Source organism: Mustela nigripes, chromosome 10 (assembly GCF_022355385.1).
Source record: "Mustela nigripes isolate SB6536 chromosome 10, MUSNIG.SB6536, whole genome shotgun sequence".
Lineage (NCBI taxonomy): Eukaryota > Metazoa > Chordata > Mammalia > Carnivora > Mustelidae > Mustela > Mustela nigripes.
In genome coordinates, this window is record NC_081566.1 from 38941561 (window position 1) to 38956301 (window position 14741).

General features: G+C 53.2%; 1 protein-coding gene across 1 annotated transcript in view; it reads right to left on the reverse strand.

The window, feature by feature from the left end:
* The window catches only part of CACNA1S (calcium voltage-gated channel subunit alpha1 S), a 67093-nt gene that overhangs the window by 24798 nt on the left and 27554 nt on the right, over nucleotides 1-14741 (reverse strand). Inside the window, exons 10-20 of the mRNA XM_059414074.1 lie at nucleotides 14360-14520; nucleotides 11043-11268; nucleotides 10073-10280; nucleotides 8912-9032; nucleotides 7935-8049; nucleotides 6822-6915; nucleotides 6071-6140; nucleotides 3690-3822; nucleotides 2922-3051; nucleotides 1938-1997; nucleotides 220-326 (exon numbers count right to left, since the gene is read on the reverse strand). Coding sequence (XP_059270057.1) covers nucleotides 220-326; nucleotides 1938-1997; nucleotides 2922-3051; nucleotides 3690-3822; nucleotides 6071-6140; nucleotides 6822-6915; nucleotides 7935-8049; nucleotides 8912-9032; nucleotides 10073-10280; nucleotides 11043-11268; nucleotides 14360-14520 — 1425 coding nt within the window. The remainder of the gene's footprint in view (nucleotides 1-219; nucleotides 327-1937; nucleotides 1998-2921; nucleotides 3052-3689; nucleotides 3823-6070; nucleotides 6141-6821; nucleotides 6916-7934; nucleotides 8050-8911; nucleotides 9033-10072; nucleotides 10281-11042; nucleotides 11269-14359; nucleotides 14521-14741) is intronic.

Below are 14741 nucleotides of genomic sequence, written 5' to 3' on the forward strand. Positions count from 1 at the left end.
TGCCTTCTCCTCTCCGCATCCCCCCCTACTCTCGAGGACACTGCTCTGGCCACTTAGCATGGTCCCTTTGGTCCAGTTAGTGACACCCCAGGGGACCCTGGACCCCGATCCATGGCCCCAAGAATTCCTCCCCTTGCAGCTTGGTGTCTACCAACACACAGTGGGTGGGGCTCCGCTCTGAGGAGGGGACCACTTGGGGGTCACCCCGTCATTGCTCACTCAAGTCCCATGGAGATGAGGGACACGGCCACCACCAGCAGGTCCAGGATGTTGAAGTAGTTGCGGCAGAAGGAGCCCTTGTGCAGGAAGGCACCGTAGGTCGTCATCTGCGGGGAAGAGGCAGCATCCTGGGTGGGGGCGGGGCTTGGGAACACACCTGTCCCCGTGAAGTAGGGCTTTTCTAGGCAAGATTCACCTCAGTCTGATCGCAAGGCACTCGCTGAGGCAGAGAGCTGCCAGAGGCTCTATCCTTCACTCTGCGCCTTGCTGGGTCCTCAGTGCTGTTCCCCCAACCTCTGTTCCCAGTTCTGGAAACAGGACTTCTCACAGGCAGCTACGCTACCTTTGCTCTCTGAGCTCATCTCTGCTCACATGCCCCGGGGCACCTCAGTCTCCTTTCCCCTGAGGCCACAGACTGCGGAAGCCCCCTTCCGGCCCTGCTCTCCCCGACAAAACAGGAGGAAACTCATCTTCCTCCTCCCCGGAGGGCTTCTTCAGAAGTCGGCTCTGCCCTGAGGATTGCTGAGTCAGGCTGAACAGCCACGGAGGACAGGAAGAACTTCACCAGGCTCCTGACTCTTCCCCTCCCTGTTGCCCCACTTTCTTGCTGGTCCCTCAGCTTCTTCCCTGTGCTCTGTGATCATCTCCGAGGCCCTTTGCACAAACACGCTTGAAGTCTGATGGGCTTGAAGCCTTTCCTGGCATTGACAGTGACTTCGTCTCAACTCACCTTTTCTGAAGCCAGCCCTCCTGTTTGTTCTGGGCTATGTCCCAGCCCAAAGGGACCACTTCCTCCCCTCTGAGCACATCCCAAACACCTCCTCACAATGCATGTGCTGTTGTTTTGTCCTCCTGGACTGGCCTTGCTATCTCTCCCTAATGAAGTCCTGTCCAACCTCAAGGGTTAACTCTAAGCTACCACCTCCAGGAAGCCCTCTGGGATGTCAGGGAAGCCACCGTCCCTCTGCTCAACTCCTTTAGTAGTCAAAGGCCCTGATATAAGGAACTGTCCTGAATTCTTATTGCAACCTGCTCTGGGCTATTCCTCCTGCAAAGCTCCCCTCGCCCCTCCTTATTCATGAAAGTGAAGGCTGGGGCTGCTGGGTCTCAGTTATAGACGGGCCCTCCCTCTGCCTCTCAGACCTTCCACAGGGATGGTGATGGTGTGAAATCGTGGGTCGGCCTAAGAAGGGGAGAGCAGTGATGTGCTATGAGTAAGGAGGGGGAGTGCCATGATAGGGCAGAGCTGCCGGAAATCCATCCAGCGCAGAGGTCACTTCTCTGAGGACCTCCAGAGAGAGGTCTTTCAGTCACATGTCACGAAGCTCTAGGAACAAATCATAGCTCCCTGGGTCTATTCTTAGGCTAACCGTGCCTTCCTTCTGCAGGAAAACCCCCCAGGGCTCCAGAGAGAAGGGTTGTGCTCACTGAGAGGTGCAGAAAGATACACAGCCTGTGGGCTGGTTCTACTTCACATCCCCACCTGGCCACCTGCTCACCTGTTTGCCCCAACTTATGTGCAGCAACCCCCTCTGCTCTCCTGGATCTGGTGAGTCCTTCCCTGATGTTCTCTGCTCTCCTCTTGCTTTTCCCGCATCCCCGCAACCCAGCCTCTGAGTGGGTGCTGCATGTAAGTCAGAGCCACATCAGGCCTGATGTCCTGGCCTATAGACACCGTTCTGTAGACAGACCCAGGCTGTCCTACAGCCTTCACTCACCTTGAGGACAATCTCTACAGTGAAGACCGAGGTGAATGCAATGTCAAAATACCCAAGGATCTAGTGACAGAGCAGAGGGGACAGAAGTCAGTGAAAAGAAGTGAACAATGATATCATTATTATCTTCAATGCCATCACCACCATCATCACCATCATCATCGTCACCACCACCAGCACCACCACCACTACTATCATCATGGTTGTCACCATCACCCCTACCATCACTACCATTACTATCACCACTACTACCACCATCATCATCACCATAATCATCACCACTGCCATCATCGGCATTATTATCACCATTATTACCACTATCTTCATCACTACCACCACTGCTGTCATACCCATTACTATCACCACCATCACCAGCATCATCACCATCATGACCATTACCATCACCATCTACCATCACCATCATCACCATCATCACCACTACCACCATCATGTCCACCACCACTACCATCACTGCTATTACCATCAGCACCATTACACCATCATCATCACTGTCATTATCACCACCACCACTATCATCATCACTACCACCACCACCATCATCACCATTAACATCACTACCATTACCACCACCACCATCACTACCTCCATCAATATCACCATCACCACTACCTTCACCACCATCACCATCATAATGACCACCACAATCACCCCATCATCATCATCACTATCACCAACATCACCACCATCCCCCTCACCACTACCACCACGACTACCACCATTGCCACCATCCCCCTCATCATTAAAACTAGGCACCAAGAGCCTGTCTGTGCTGTGTACTGTGGCAATACTGTTCGGAAGGAGTAGCTCGGGCATCTTGGTCCTCCAGGGACTTGAACTTTAAGAGACTCTGATGCCTGCAGCCACATAGAGCATACACTGAGCTCTGAGCAGCAGGGAGGTGTGCAGGTGGCTGAAGCCAGGTGGGGAGGGGTGCTGAGCTGGTAGAAAGCGTGGATCCGCCATCACCTGATTCCTCACAGACTCGGCCCGAATGGGGTCCTCGGCGGCCAGGGCGGCACTGCTGAGCAGGATGAAGAGCAGGATGAAGTTGGTGAACCAGGTGGCATTGACAATGCGGTGACACAGGACACGGATCCTGTAGAGGGACAGTGAGGGGACCAGGAGAACTGTGAGCCCTTGGGCATTCAGGCCTCACCAGCCTCTGTAGGGCAGAGAGACCCTGGAGCCTGCATCTGAAAGGCCCTCTGGCTGGACATGCTGGGGCTGGTCCACCACACCCCTCCTGCTGTTTCTGTGGCCTCAGTTCCCTCCCCCAGCCAAATCCCTGCCCCCACCCACCCCAGCACTCCCCCACCACCCTGTGGTTTCCAACCAAGTGAACAGGGCAGGCTGATCCCATCCCGGAAGCAGACAGATGAAACTCCATGAAGACTATAGTCTGTGCATATGTTAAAGGTTTAAGACTGTGAAGCCAGTAAGAACTATAGCTTCACCCAGTTCTCATCCCCCATCCTGTCTAAAATCGCCCTCAACAAGGAAGCAAAATATATAAACCCTCTTAGCTGTGAGTAACCGCTAAGGTTTCCAGCATTCCTTCTCCCTGAGATACTAGCATTTTAAGCAGGGCACAAGATCTGAAGATAAGGGCATCAGTTTCTCACAGTGTTATGGTAGGCCCAGAGAATCAGGAGAAGGGGGGCCTTTTAGAGCAGAAACCAGCCCCTTCTGAGAGCCCCAACAAGCACCCTGCACAGCAGCCGAGGGGCCACCCACTTGTTGGTGGGGCTGAAGATGAAGAAGGAGCTGGCTTCTGGAATGGGTACCGCTTTCTCTTTCAGCTGCAGCTCAGCCAGGGGGCGTGGTCGGGGGCTCACAGGGATCTCAGGCTCATCTTCTTCATCATCGCCTGTGCGGAGGGGAGAGAGAGAAGTTGGAGGCATCTTTACATACTTTCCTGTTCCCCAGGTTCTGTGCTCTGAATGCAACCACAAACCCCCAACCACAAACAAGTGAGGGTGGGAGCAGGCCAGTGCAGGCCACAAGGGTGTCAGCAGAGTCCAGCACAGGCATCTCCCTTTCCCCTTGGGGAATAGGTCAGGGAAAACTGTCGGTCCCAGAACCCTCCAGAAGCGGGGCCAGGACCAAAGTCAAGGAGCCTTGCTGTTTCATCTTCTGTCTCAGGGCTGGACTCACACCATCTCAAATGCTCGCAGTTGAGAAGTATAGGGGGGACTGTGCTCCAGAGGAGACGTGAGTTGTGGTCCAGGCTCTGCCCCTAACTTGCTGTGCTGACTAGGCAAGACCCTATCCTTCTTGGGTTTCAGCTTCCCAATTTGTGAAATTGATTAGGAGCAGGAGGCTTATTGAAATAGACTCTAAGTTCCTCTCCTGGGCTAGGATTCTAAAAATAATCATTTCAGAGAGGAACTGCCAGCATGGGGAAAAAAAAAAAAATCAATATCCTTAAGTTTCAGCCAGTCGCCAGTACTGAGGCAGATCCTGGGGTGGGAGGGGTAGAGGAAGAAGAGACAGACCCTCTCGGTTTATTGGCTAAGTCTCACGGCCTCACGAGACAGCACACTCCCTGAGCTCCTCAGCTGGGGTGAGAGGGGTGGTGAGGATCCAGTGATCAGACTGGAGGGCGTTGTCAAAGTCGGGGTGCCCCTCCCTGTCCAGGTCCTGCCCAGTCTCCTGTTGACCTCACCCCATAGCCACCTCACCGCTACTCCTCCTGGCCCTTTGGGGAAGCCCGGAAAGAGCCACTGTATTCTGCTCTCTCCACTCGATTCTGCTCTCTGCACCGGCTCTCAGCTTCACCCCCCTTTCTCCTGCCTCACAACGAGCGTCCTAATGTGACACTGCCCATCTTGCCCTGGCTGCCAAGGACCCCAAAACACATCTTATGCTTAATGGAAAAAACTGTTCATTCTTAAAGTTAGCATATCTGCTTTCTTTTTTCCCTGTTTGTGCCCATTTTGTTCATTTCATTGTATGCATCTTTTGTCCTAAGCCTAAGGCATTTCAAATTGTCTTTTGGAAAGAAGCAGGATAAACATAGTCAACCTCCTTAGTAAGAACTCCCTTCCAACTGCCCACCTCACAACCCCTCAACCCTCTACCCTCCCCACTTCTTTCCAACCCTTACCCCTTCCTTAACCTCCCATTTCCTGGGCCAGCCACCTTCCCCGGCATACCAGGCACGCTCATCTGCTAGGTTATGGTCGTTAGATCAAACAGCTTGAGATGAATTATTTTAAAAGCCAAATATTCATTACTGGCAGATGTTTGAAGAAATATTATTAGTCCTGTCTCTATCAGCTCCGTGCTCCCCACACATCACTAGGCAAAATTGTTTCATGTGTTCATTCAATCTATTTATTGAGGGCCTACGCTATGCCATTTGGGGCACAGAAAGTCCCCCTGGAACTTGAGTCACTGAGGTAGACAGATGCTAATCAGCGGATCCCACAAAGAGCCATGAAGTTGCACCAGTGACCCCGTGCTCCCAGGACCCGTGAGGGAGCTAACAGGGAACCTCAGAGCTCTGGGGCTCCAGCCTCTTGCAGGTGGCTTGTTCACAGGAACCCAGCCTGGCCCGCTCTCTCCACGGTGTTCTCTCCTTGGCACAGATGAATGGCTCTCTGCGGGAGCCACCATTTGCAAGACGTTCACGGTTTCTCTGTGGCTGTGTATCACCCTCCTGGCCGCCCTACCCTTGTCTCTTTCATTTCGATTTTTCCCGCAGTGCAAGTCAAGGTTCTATTTATTCCTGTTTCAGTCCAGCCCCCAGACCTGATGGACACTGAGGGGTGAGCAACCTGTCCGTCTCCCACACCACAGACAGATGTCTGTGGTCTGCTCCGCGTGGCCAGAATGGAAAACTTGAAAACGGAGTCCTCAGCACTGAAGTACGTAACGGGCACTCAGTAAATACTAGCTGAATTAAATGAAAACAGAATGTGTGGTTTTTTCTATCATGTGTATAGTAGAGAGAGTCAGGCTTGCAGTGGCTCATATGCGGGACTAGGTCAGAAGGGATGTCTCTGTGTCGTGATCCACTCGAGGAAGGATCCAGGGAGGGGACGCGCAAGAGCTTGTCCCCTGGGGAGAAATCAACTCCCCAGCATACACCCCAACAGTCCCAAGACCCTCACCTGGGAAGTCAGCCGAAGGGTAAGGATCCTTTATTTCATTGACGTTAGATTCAAACTCATCGATTTTCAGCTGTAGAAATACGATGAAGATGAGGAATGCAGAAGCTGCAGTTTCTACTGACTGAGCACTTAGGGGAGGGGTAGGGTAGGCGTTAGCTCAATCCTGCCTCCAGCCTGGGGGTAGGTAATAGTAGGATCATTCTTTTTTTTTTTTTTTTTTTTTTTTTTTTTTTTTTTTTATGAACGAGAAGCCAGGCACAGAAAGGTCATACGAGTTGCCAAGACCTCAGCCTGTCTGAGCCTGTGCAAGGCAACCCCGGCTTAGTTGTCTGGGGCCCAACTCCCGAACCCTTTGACCTCCGCTTCCTCAGCTTCCAGAAGGGTTGAGCAGGGCCAGGCTGGAACAAGCAGGAAGTGGGGGGGACCAGTCTGGGCCCCGCAATGGGACGGGGGTGTCAAATGGGGCGGGAGACACCTGACTGGGGTAAGAAGCTGGGACTCTGAGGAAGTCTGGTTCCCAGACTGGGGTATCTGCGCCTCTCAGTACAAAGGATTCCTTGTGGGAGTGTAGCTATTGACTTTCTCCCCAGGAGAGTGGAGACAGATGCCCTCACCTGGCTGATAACCAGGCAGATAGCCCCTCTCCACCTCCCTACCCACCCCCAGCACCCTAAGTCACGGGGGTGACCCAGAGGACTTGCGGAGTCCCTCCCCATCCTGCCTCTGAAAACACCCCATGTGATATGCTCACCTTGGCGGTGGTAGGGATGCCCTCGCCCTTGGGTTTCTGTTCCAGCTTCTTGGCCACCACTGACTTCTCCTCCTCTGACTTGTCTGGGAGACCCCTGAGTTAAAAAAAACCAAGGAAGCCCACGGTAGAAGCCCGACTAGACAGTTCTCGGAGCTCAGGGAGCTCTGTGGACGATGGAACAGTGCAGGCTGCCAAGAGGGAAGGGCTATAGGCCTGAGTCTCTGACGAAAGGGCATGATGCCCACCTTGGGCCCGTGGCTAAACATGGCTCACTGGTCAACCACACTCAGTGTTCATTGACAGGTAGATGGGTGGAAAGGGTCTTTGCACCTGGTTCATCAAGAATTCACAGTGTGGGAGCATGGTTTGGTCCAAGATGGGACTCAACTTTTCGGAAGCATCTGGATTTCATTGCTGGCCTTTCTGTCTTTCTCCTCCCATCCTGCCTCCCAGGGATGGGCATACCATTCCTGCAGGCACGGGCATACCATTCCTGCAGGCACGGGCATTGAAGGAAGCAGGTCTTTGTCTAGAACCACTCAGTGTGGTTCTCCAGCCAGCAGCATCGGCGCCCCCTGGGGGCTTGTTAGACCTGTTGACCATCAACCCCAGCCCAAGACTTTCTGAATCAGCAGCAGTATTTTAACAAGATCCCCAGGTGACTCATTTGCAGTGACTTGTTTCTGGTCAGACTGGAAGACTAATCCTGCTTCTGTTCCTAGAGGAGGGTCTCAGGCTATGGAGAGTTATATGCCAAACTCACTGGTGGAGAGAACAGTACAGCCCCGAGAAACCAACCGCCACTAGGACGTATGCACGGCTCAACAGAGGGAAACAACTCCTTTCAAGAAGGCAAGTTCCCAGAACTCCCCACCAGGATTCCCTGGTGGGATCCTGCCTGGCTCTGCTGTCCCATTTCCTGGGGCCACCTCCAATTCTGCACCTAGGGACAGCTCAGAGGATGTCAGTCATCCATCCCTAAACGTGTGGGTGCAGAAGCCTGCCCACTGGGATGGGGGTCACCGTGGCACAGCCCTTGCTCATCGGGCTCCAGCGCAGGGAGACCACCACCAAGCATGCCAGGCCCCTTCCTGCTGGGGAGGCAGCACTCACTTGGACATCTTTCTGCGCTTTCTCTCCTCAGCTTTGGCCTTCTGGGCAGAAGTCAGGCTCTCGGCCTCAGCCAGGTTGTCCACAGCGATGGCCAGGAAGACATTGAGCAGGATATCTGAGGTCATCCTGCTAAGGAGTCTTGGGTTGTGGATGAAAAAGAAGACTCTGGGGCCAGAGTCCCACCCTGCCCAGCGGTTGGCAGGGCTTAACCCCACTGCCTTGGTGGGCTTGTCAGAGGGCCTCTTGCCAGAGTTACACACGGGGTGGCATGGGCCCGAGGACACGGACGAGCATCCGCAGGGCGGCCTGGCTGCATGGGGCTATCCACGATGGGCCTTGAGTGCCCCCCATTTCCCATCCATGACTGATCCCAGCTTCCACACGGGGCTGAGTGGGGAGCCTGTGAGGCACTGTCCCAGAGAGTCACGCTTGGCACCCATGAGCTCCAGGAACACTGGCTCCCTCCCTCCCCAGCCCCCTACTCATAATACCTACCAAATGCCATGTACAGACCTCAGAACCCCCGGGGCCTGCTGGCTCTCTCTGCCCCAACCACCCCACCCTTCCATCTGCTTGTCTCATTCTCCACCGGCCTCTTCCCTCCTTCCTCCCTGCCTGCCTCCCAAACCTTCGGACCAGGCTGCCTACCAACCTCATGGCTCTGCAGCCAAACCCTGTCCTTCCTCCTGCCTGCTCCAGGCTCACCAGCCTCTCTAGGAAGAAATCTGCCCACCAGTAACCAGTCACTTCTGTGATTCTTGAACATTCCTGGGGGGAGGGGGGAACTCTCCTACAGCTCTCCCTTGCAATTGCTATTTGCCATGTCCTAGCCCGCCCACCCTGCCCCATGAGTCTGGGGGCTGCCCTTCAGCCGGAGGGCTTGTTGCTTGGCATGTGTGTGGCCAGGACCCCCGTTTTCAGGCCCTCGCCCACCCCCTCCCACAGCTCTTTTCTGTGCCCTGCTTCCAAAGGGATACAATTGCCACAGACGAAAAGGATGATGAAATAAATACACACGAGCACCCCGGGGTAGGACGGTCCCCCGTAGGCCATGATCCCGTTGTACATCATGGAGTTCCAGTCTTCACCGGTCAGGACCTAGGGGGAGAGGGAGCACAGTGAGGGGAGGGGGTCGCAGAGGGTCTCCAGAGTCCTCTCTCGGGACTGCGTGGTCCCAAAGGCCCCTAGACCTTTCCTCTCTTCATCCACAGCCAAGATGAAAGGCCCCTGCTCCCCTCCTGGAATCTCTTCCAATGGTCAGAAATCCTACTGTTGCCTTTCCAGAGCCAAGGGGTCTGACTGTGGGGTCACCACCTCCCTGTGCTCTGTCCCTAATGCCCAGGCTTAACCGTACAGCCCCCACCCAGGCCTCCTGGCATCCCAGCCTCCAGAGCTAGCGTGAAATGTCAGGTGTCTCATCACACGTGATGCCCGACCAGACACGGGGTGAAGGGAAGAGAGGGTAGAGTCATCTGGAAGACCCACCAATGGCCACACATGGCCCTTCTCATCTGGAAGACCCGCCAATGGCCACACATGGCCCTTCTCACAGGTACGGACTGAGATTCCCCAGTGAGTGCCGGCCCCGCACAGAAGAGCGTTTCTCGGCTCTACACTGAGGAATCTCCTGGGAGGCCCATGGCTCTGAAGGCCTCAGGTACATCCCAGCCACCCTCCTCTGGGCGGCTTCTGGTGAACATGAACTGAGCCATGTCTTTGCTGTGAGAAATGGTTGGCATTTCTCTGGGTCTTTGTCAGTCTTGTTGGGGGAGAGCTCACTGGCTGACTCTGTGCTCAGAGACGGGAGTAGGGCACGGGAGAGAAAGCGGGCCCCTAGACTCCACTCAGTCAGTATCAGTGCCCCTGCCATGGGCCCGCGCTAGGTACCAGGGACAAAGCAAATAGGACAAACCAGGCAGAACTCCCAGCCTCCAGAGGATGCAGGAGACCAACAGCAGCTATTACAATGGAGAGGAGCACAGAGGAAGAGGAGGGCCTGCAAAGGGACCCCGAACTCGTGCCAGCAGATCTGAGAAGGCTTCCTGGAGGAGGTGATGCCCCCCCCGCCCCCGCTCTTGGAGGACAAGTGGGATTCAGCACCTACAGTATTGAATCCTGGAATCCTGAATCTTGAATACCTGGAAGACGCTGATGAGGGCCTGCGGGAAGTTGTCGAAGTTGCTGCGCCGCACCTCCGTGTCCTCGAAGTCGTATCTGCCCCCGAAGAGCTGCATGCCCAGCAGCGCGAAGATGATGATGAAGAGGAAGAGCAGCAGCAGCAGTGAGGCGATGGAGCGGATGGAGTTGAGCAGGGACGCCACCAGGTTGCTTAGAGATGTCCAGTACCTGAGGGCAGAGGGTCACAGGTGCAGAGGAGATGCGCCCCCTCCCCGCGCCCCCCCTCCGCAGAGCCCCTGAGGTCTGGCCAGGCCAAGGCAAAGGCTCTGTCCTGAGGGGACGCAGAGGGAAAAGGGGCACCCTTGGGCCTCTGGGAGGCTCCAGGATGGAGGCCAGGCACCCACTCTTTCTGCCCATCCTAGCACTTCTCATGGTTTGTCGTTTCATGTTCCTTTGTGCGACTGCCGGCTAACTTCCGGCCACCCCACCAGACTGTGGACCCCAGGAGAGTAAGGGCCACTTCTCTCCCTTGCACCCCTGCACACTCTGTGCCTAGCACAGTCCCCAGCTCAGGCGGCTGCTCAATAAACCCTGGGAAGCCGATGAGCCCGTCTCTGCTCCCTCCCTCTTTATTCTTTATTCTCCCTCCTCATTTCCATCCCGTTTCCCCACTTCTCATTTCCTCTCATCTTCCTCCCCTTCCTCCTTCTCCCATACTCTCCTTGTCCTCTTCCTTCCCTCCACGCCACGTGCTACACCCCTGCCCGGTATCCCTGCCCAGATGGTAAGAGGTAAGAGGGAAAAAAAAATTAAGGAAAGAGGTCAAAACGGGAAAGCCATTTCTTTTAGGGAAAGAGGGACATCCTGGGCCAGAGGCCACCCATGAACTCGCCCAGACCCCAGACCACGGGAACGGAGCCCCTATGGAGCAGACCAGGCACACTATGGGTGTGGGGCTGCTGGAGCAACGCCCACTCTCCCAGCGCTCACTTGGTGATCTTGAAGATCCTGAGGAGGCGGATACAGCGCAGCACGGAGATGCCCAGGGGGCTCATAGCACCCGATTCCACTAGCAGGATCTCCAGGATGCCGCTGCACACCACGAAGCAGTCGAAGCGGTTGAAGATGGACATGAAGTACTGGCGCAGACCCAGCCCGTACATCTTCATCAGCATCTCGATGGTGAAGAGGGCCAGCAGCACGCGGTTGGCTACATCTGTGGGGTAGGGGTGGGGGGGCCAGCCTCAGCATCGCTCGCTCTCTCTCTCCCTGCCCTGTCTCCAGGCCATGACCTTGGCTGAGCCCTCCGCCCCAAACCCGCTCTCTGAGTTTCCAAAGCATCATCCCTTTTCCACTCTCAAAATCCATAAAACCTGGCGAATGTTTGCCCATTGAGGGAATGCTGATGTAAGTTTCTCAAATAAGCCATACCATGGCTACATCATGGCTGAGCCATACCATGTTTATCATAAGGGAGTTTCATTACTTTCAATTTGCCTTGAGTTAATTAAGCCCTGCCATAGTCTCATTACTGTACACGTCCTTCTCTCCTATTGGAGCCAACCTGTCCACCTGTGCTTTGCTCACCAGCCCCCCCACCCCTCCCTCACGAAATCCACTGCTAATGATCACTTCTCTTTCCTATGTGTTTAACTTCTCCTTTCAAATGGATTCTCCCATCACCATTTTTAAACGCCAGAGTCTTTCCAATTGTCCCTGTAGCTCCTGCCCCAGCTCTCTCCTCCCTATCACGGCCAGACTTCCTAGAGAGCTATTGGCTTGGATCCCTTCATTTCTTCCCACCCTGCCCTGCTCCATTTGCTCTCTAAGTCATACCTAACTGGGTCTAACTGGTTCTACATGATCATTCCATCAACAGGCTCTCTCAAGGTCACCAATGACTTCCAGGTCACTAAATCCACTTTAACCCTCATTTTTCCTGATCTCACAGAAGCCCTCGGCACTGTTGACCACTCTCGCTTTTTCAAATATTCTCTTTCCTTAGCTTCTGTAACCCTATATCCTTCTGGATTTCTTCTACTTCTCCTGCTTTTCCCAAGCTTCCTCTGCAGATGTAATTCTTTACCTAACCACTAGATGCTGGCCTTGGGCTGTGCATTTAGTATATTTATCCTCTGATGATCTGGAGATGTCTTCTAAGACTGTAGCTTCAGTGGCCATCCCTGCCAATGACTCCCAGATTTTAATTCTTCAACATAGACCTCTCCATTAAGTTCCAGACCTGTTTTGCCATCTGCCTCCTTGACATTTCCATTGGGATCTCTCACAGGTACCTGAAACTCAACATGCCTAAGACTAAGCTGATGAGAACTGGAGTAGCACCCATCCTCCTGCACCCCCAAATATACTCAGCCATTGATTGCCTTCCCCATCTCAGTAAGTGGCATTACCATCCATTTATCTGCAGAGGCCAGAAACCTCAAGTCTCTGACTCCTTTGGGTGGGCGGTACTCAGACAATGCATCGGCAATGCTTGACACATTCAAGGAGCTCTCAAGAAGACTGGTGGCAATGCATGCATGCATTTTTCCCTACCTCCTTCCCATAGAAAAACACAGTCTTCTTTTCTACTTATATTCCTTCTTTAATTTTTTTCATCATTTTAAACACAGTGTCTTTTGTATTGTCCTACTACCTCAGGCTCCCAGGGTTGCTCATTCCTGTTGGTTGGACTTGATACTTCTTCCTCCAGGTGGCCCTCTTCCTTATCTGTTTTGCAATTGTTTTGTTGTAAGCTCTTCTTTGGGAAATGCTTTTTCCCTGCAGGAATTCTGTATGCTTTGGTTTGAGAAGCATCCTTAAAGGGTGGCTTATGTTTGCTTCTGCTGGGCACCACAGGGTTTTCCCTTGCCTCTGACTAGTTTTTTATGTTACTGCCTTAGCTTAGGATCCCTACACCATCTGGAACAGTGCAAATTGGAGCGCATACATATAGGGCACAGATTGGATTTCAATTTTTTCACCTGAGACATTTTTCCTTATTCCCAGAGCCTCCAGCATGGATAAACTTCCACCTTCTTTCCCTGGCCCGATGCGGTAAGATTTTTGCTTCCCTCACAAAGGGGTAACCCTAGGCTCTGGCTCTATCTAGGGGGTCAGTTCTGTTTCTCACCTGACCCAGGCTCTGGGCCCCTGTCTCCTGTCCCTGCCTGGGCATTAAGAACCCAACTGCCACTCTTTAGGGTTTAGCTCTAGGTCTAGAATATTCCTGGAAATCAATTCATGAGCTCATTGCCTTTGGCTTTCAGTTGTTTCTTCATTTCTGCCATCTAGATATTTCCTTGTCTTTCTTTGAAATATTGTTATTATGACCTAGGCAGTACTGCCACGTGTCTACAGTGGGGAGGGCACTTAGTTTGATCCGCCATGTTGGGACTGGTCTCCTTATTCTCTTAAGTCTCTGCCTTTTCGCAGTTCAGAGCTCCACAGGCAGAGGAACATCTATCTTGGGGATGAGGCTGACTTGACTTCCACCAAAACTGATCCTTCGGAAATTCTGGTCTGATCGTGTTATATGGCTGCTGACAACTTTTCATTAGCTTCCCATCTCTCAAAGTTTAAAATCCCAATATTTTGCTCAAGTACTTAAGGGCCTTGACATGCAAACACCCCTCCCACTGCTCTCAGTCACATAAGAAGTTCTTACAGCTCCCTGAATTCACCGTACTATTCTATATCCTCACATCTTTGCATGTGCTGTTCGTTCTGGGGGGATCCTCCCTCCCTTCCCTTTGACTGCTGGGGGGCACATCTACTGATTCTTTAAGGTCCACGGAGCTCCAACATTCCTCCCCTATAATTCTTCTCTTGCTGCCCCATATTTGCCTGCATGGTTGCCCTCCCTATGTGGACTTGACATTCTTCATGAGCATCTATCTTCTCCTCTAAATACACTCCTGGAATGCAGGAGCCTATTAATTCTCTCTGCATCTGCATTCACTGTCTATGCCTTACATATACCATGCATGCAATAAATAGCTGGTGAAAGACTGCTGTTTTGGCAGTAGAATTTGAACTTGGATGCTTGGAGTTCTAGATTGCTGGTGATCCTTATGCTCAGTATCCGAAATTGTAATCATTTGCCGAGACACCTGGGCTTCCCAACTGGCTACTGTTATTGCCCCTGGTGATGCCATGAGGAAAACAGTATTACCAGCCTCTGATTTCTAGAAAACAATGTCAATATCTCCATGACGTCTTCTGCCAAACCTGAGGTGCTACTACTGGCTGGCTTTGGCCATTGGCCACATCTGTCCCCTTTCTGGCTTCACTCTGTTGTGTCTCACCTTGCAAGTGGGTCAGCCACAGAGGCTGGTTGTGGTGCTCGGAGGCAATAGACAGGGTATTGAGGGCTACGACCAGGATCACCAGCCAGTAGAAGACTTTGGACTTGATCACGTCATGGCACTTCCAGCGAAAGATGCGGTTCCACTGCCTCCAGTGGCGACTGGGAGAGGAAACACGGGAGGGGGGAGGCAAAGAGCTGTTTTCCTCCGAGCTCCCCCCCCCCACCTTTCTGGAATTGCTTTCCGACAGGCTCCAGCCTGTCTCCATCTGATCGCCCACTCTCTCCTCTGGCCACGCGGGAGACGCTAGCTAAGGGCGTGAGGTGCAGGGCCAGACTGATTTAAAATCTTGCCTTCTACTTGTGAAGCTCTTCCTCTTTCA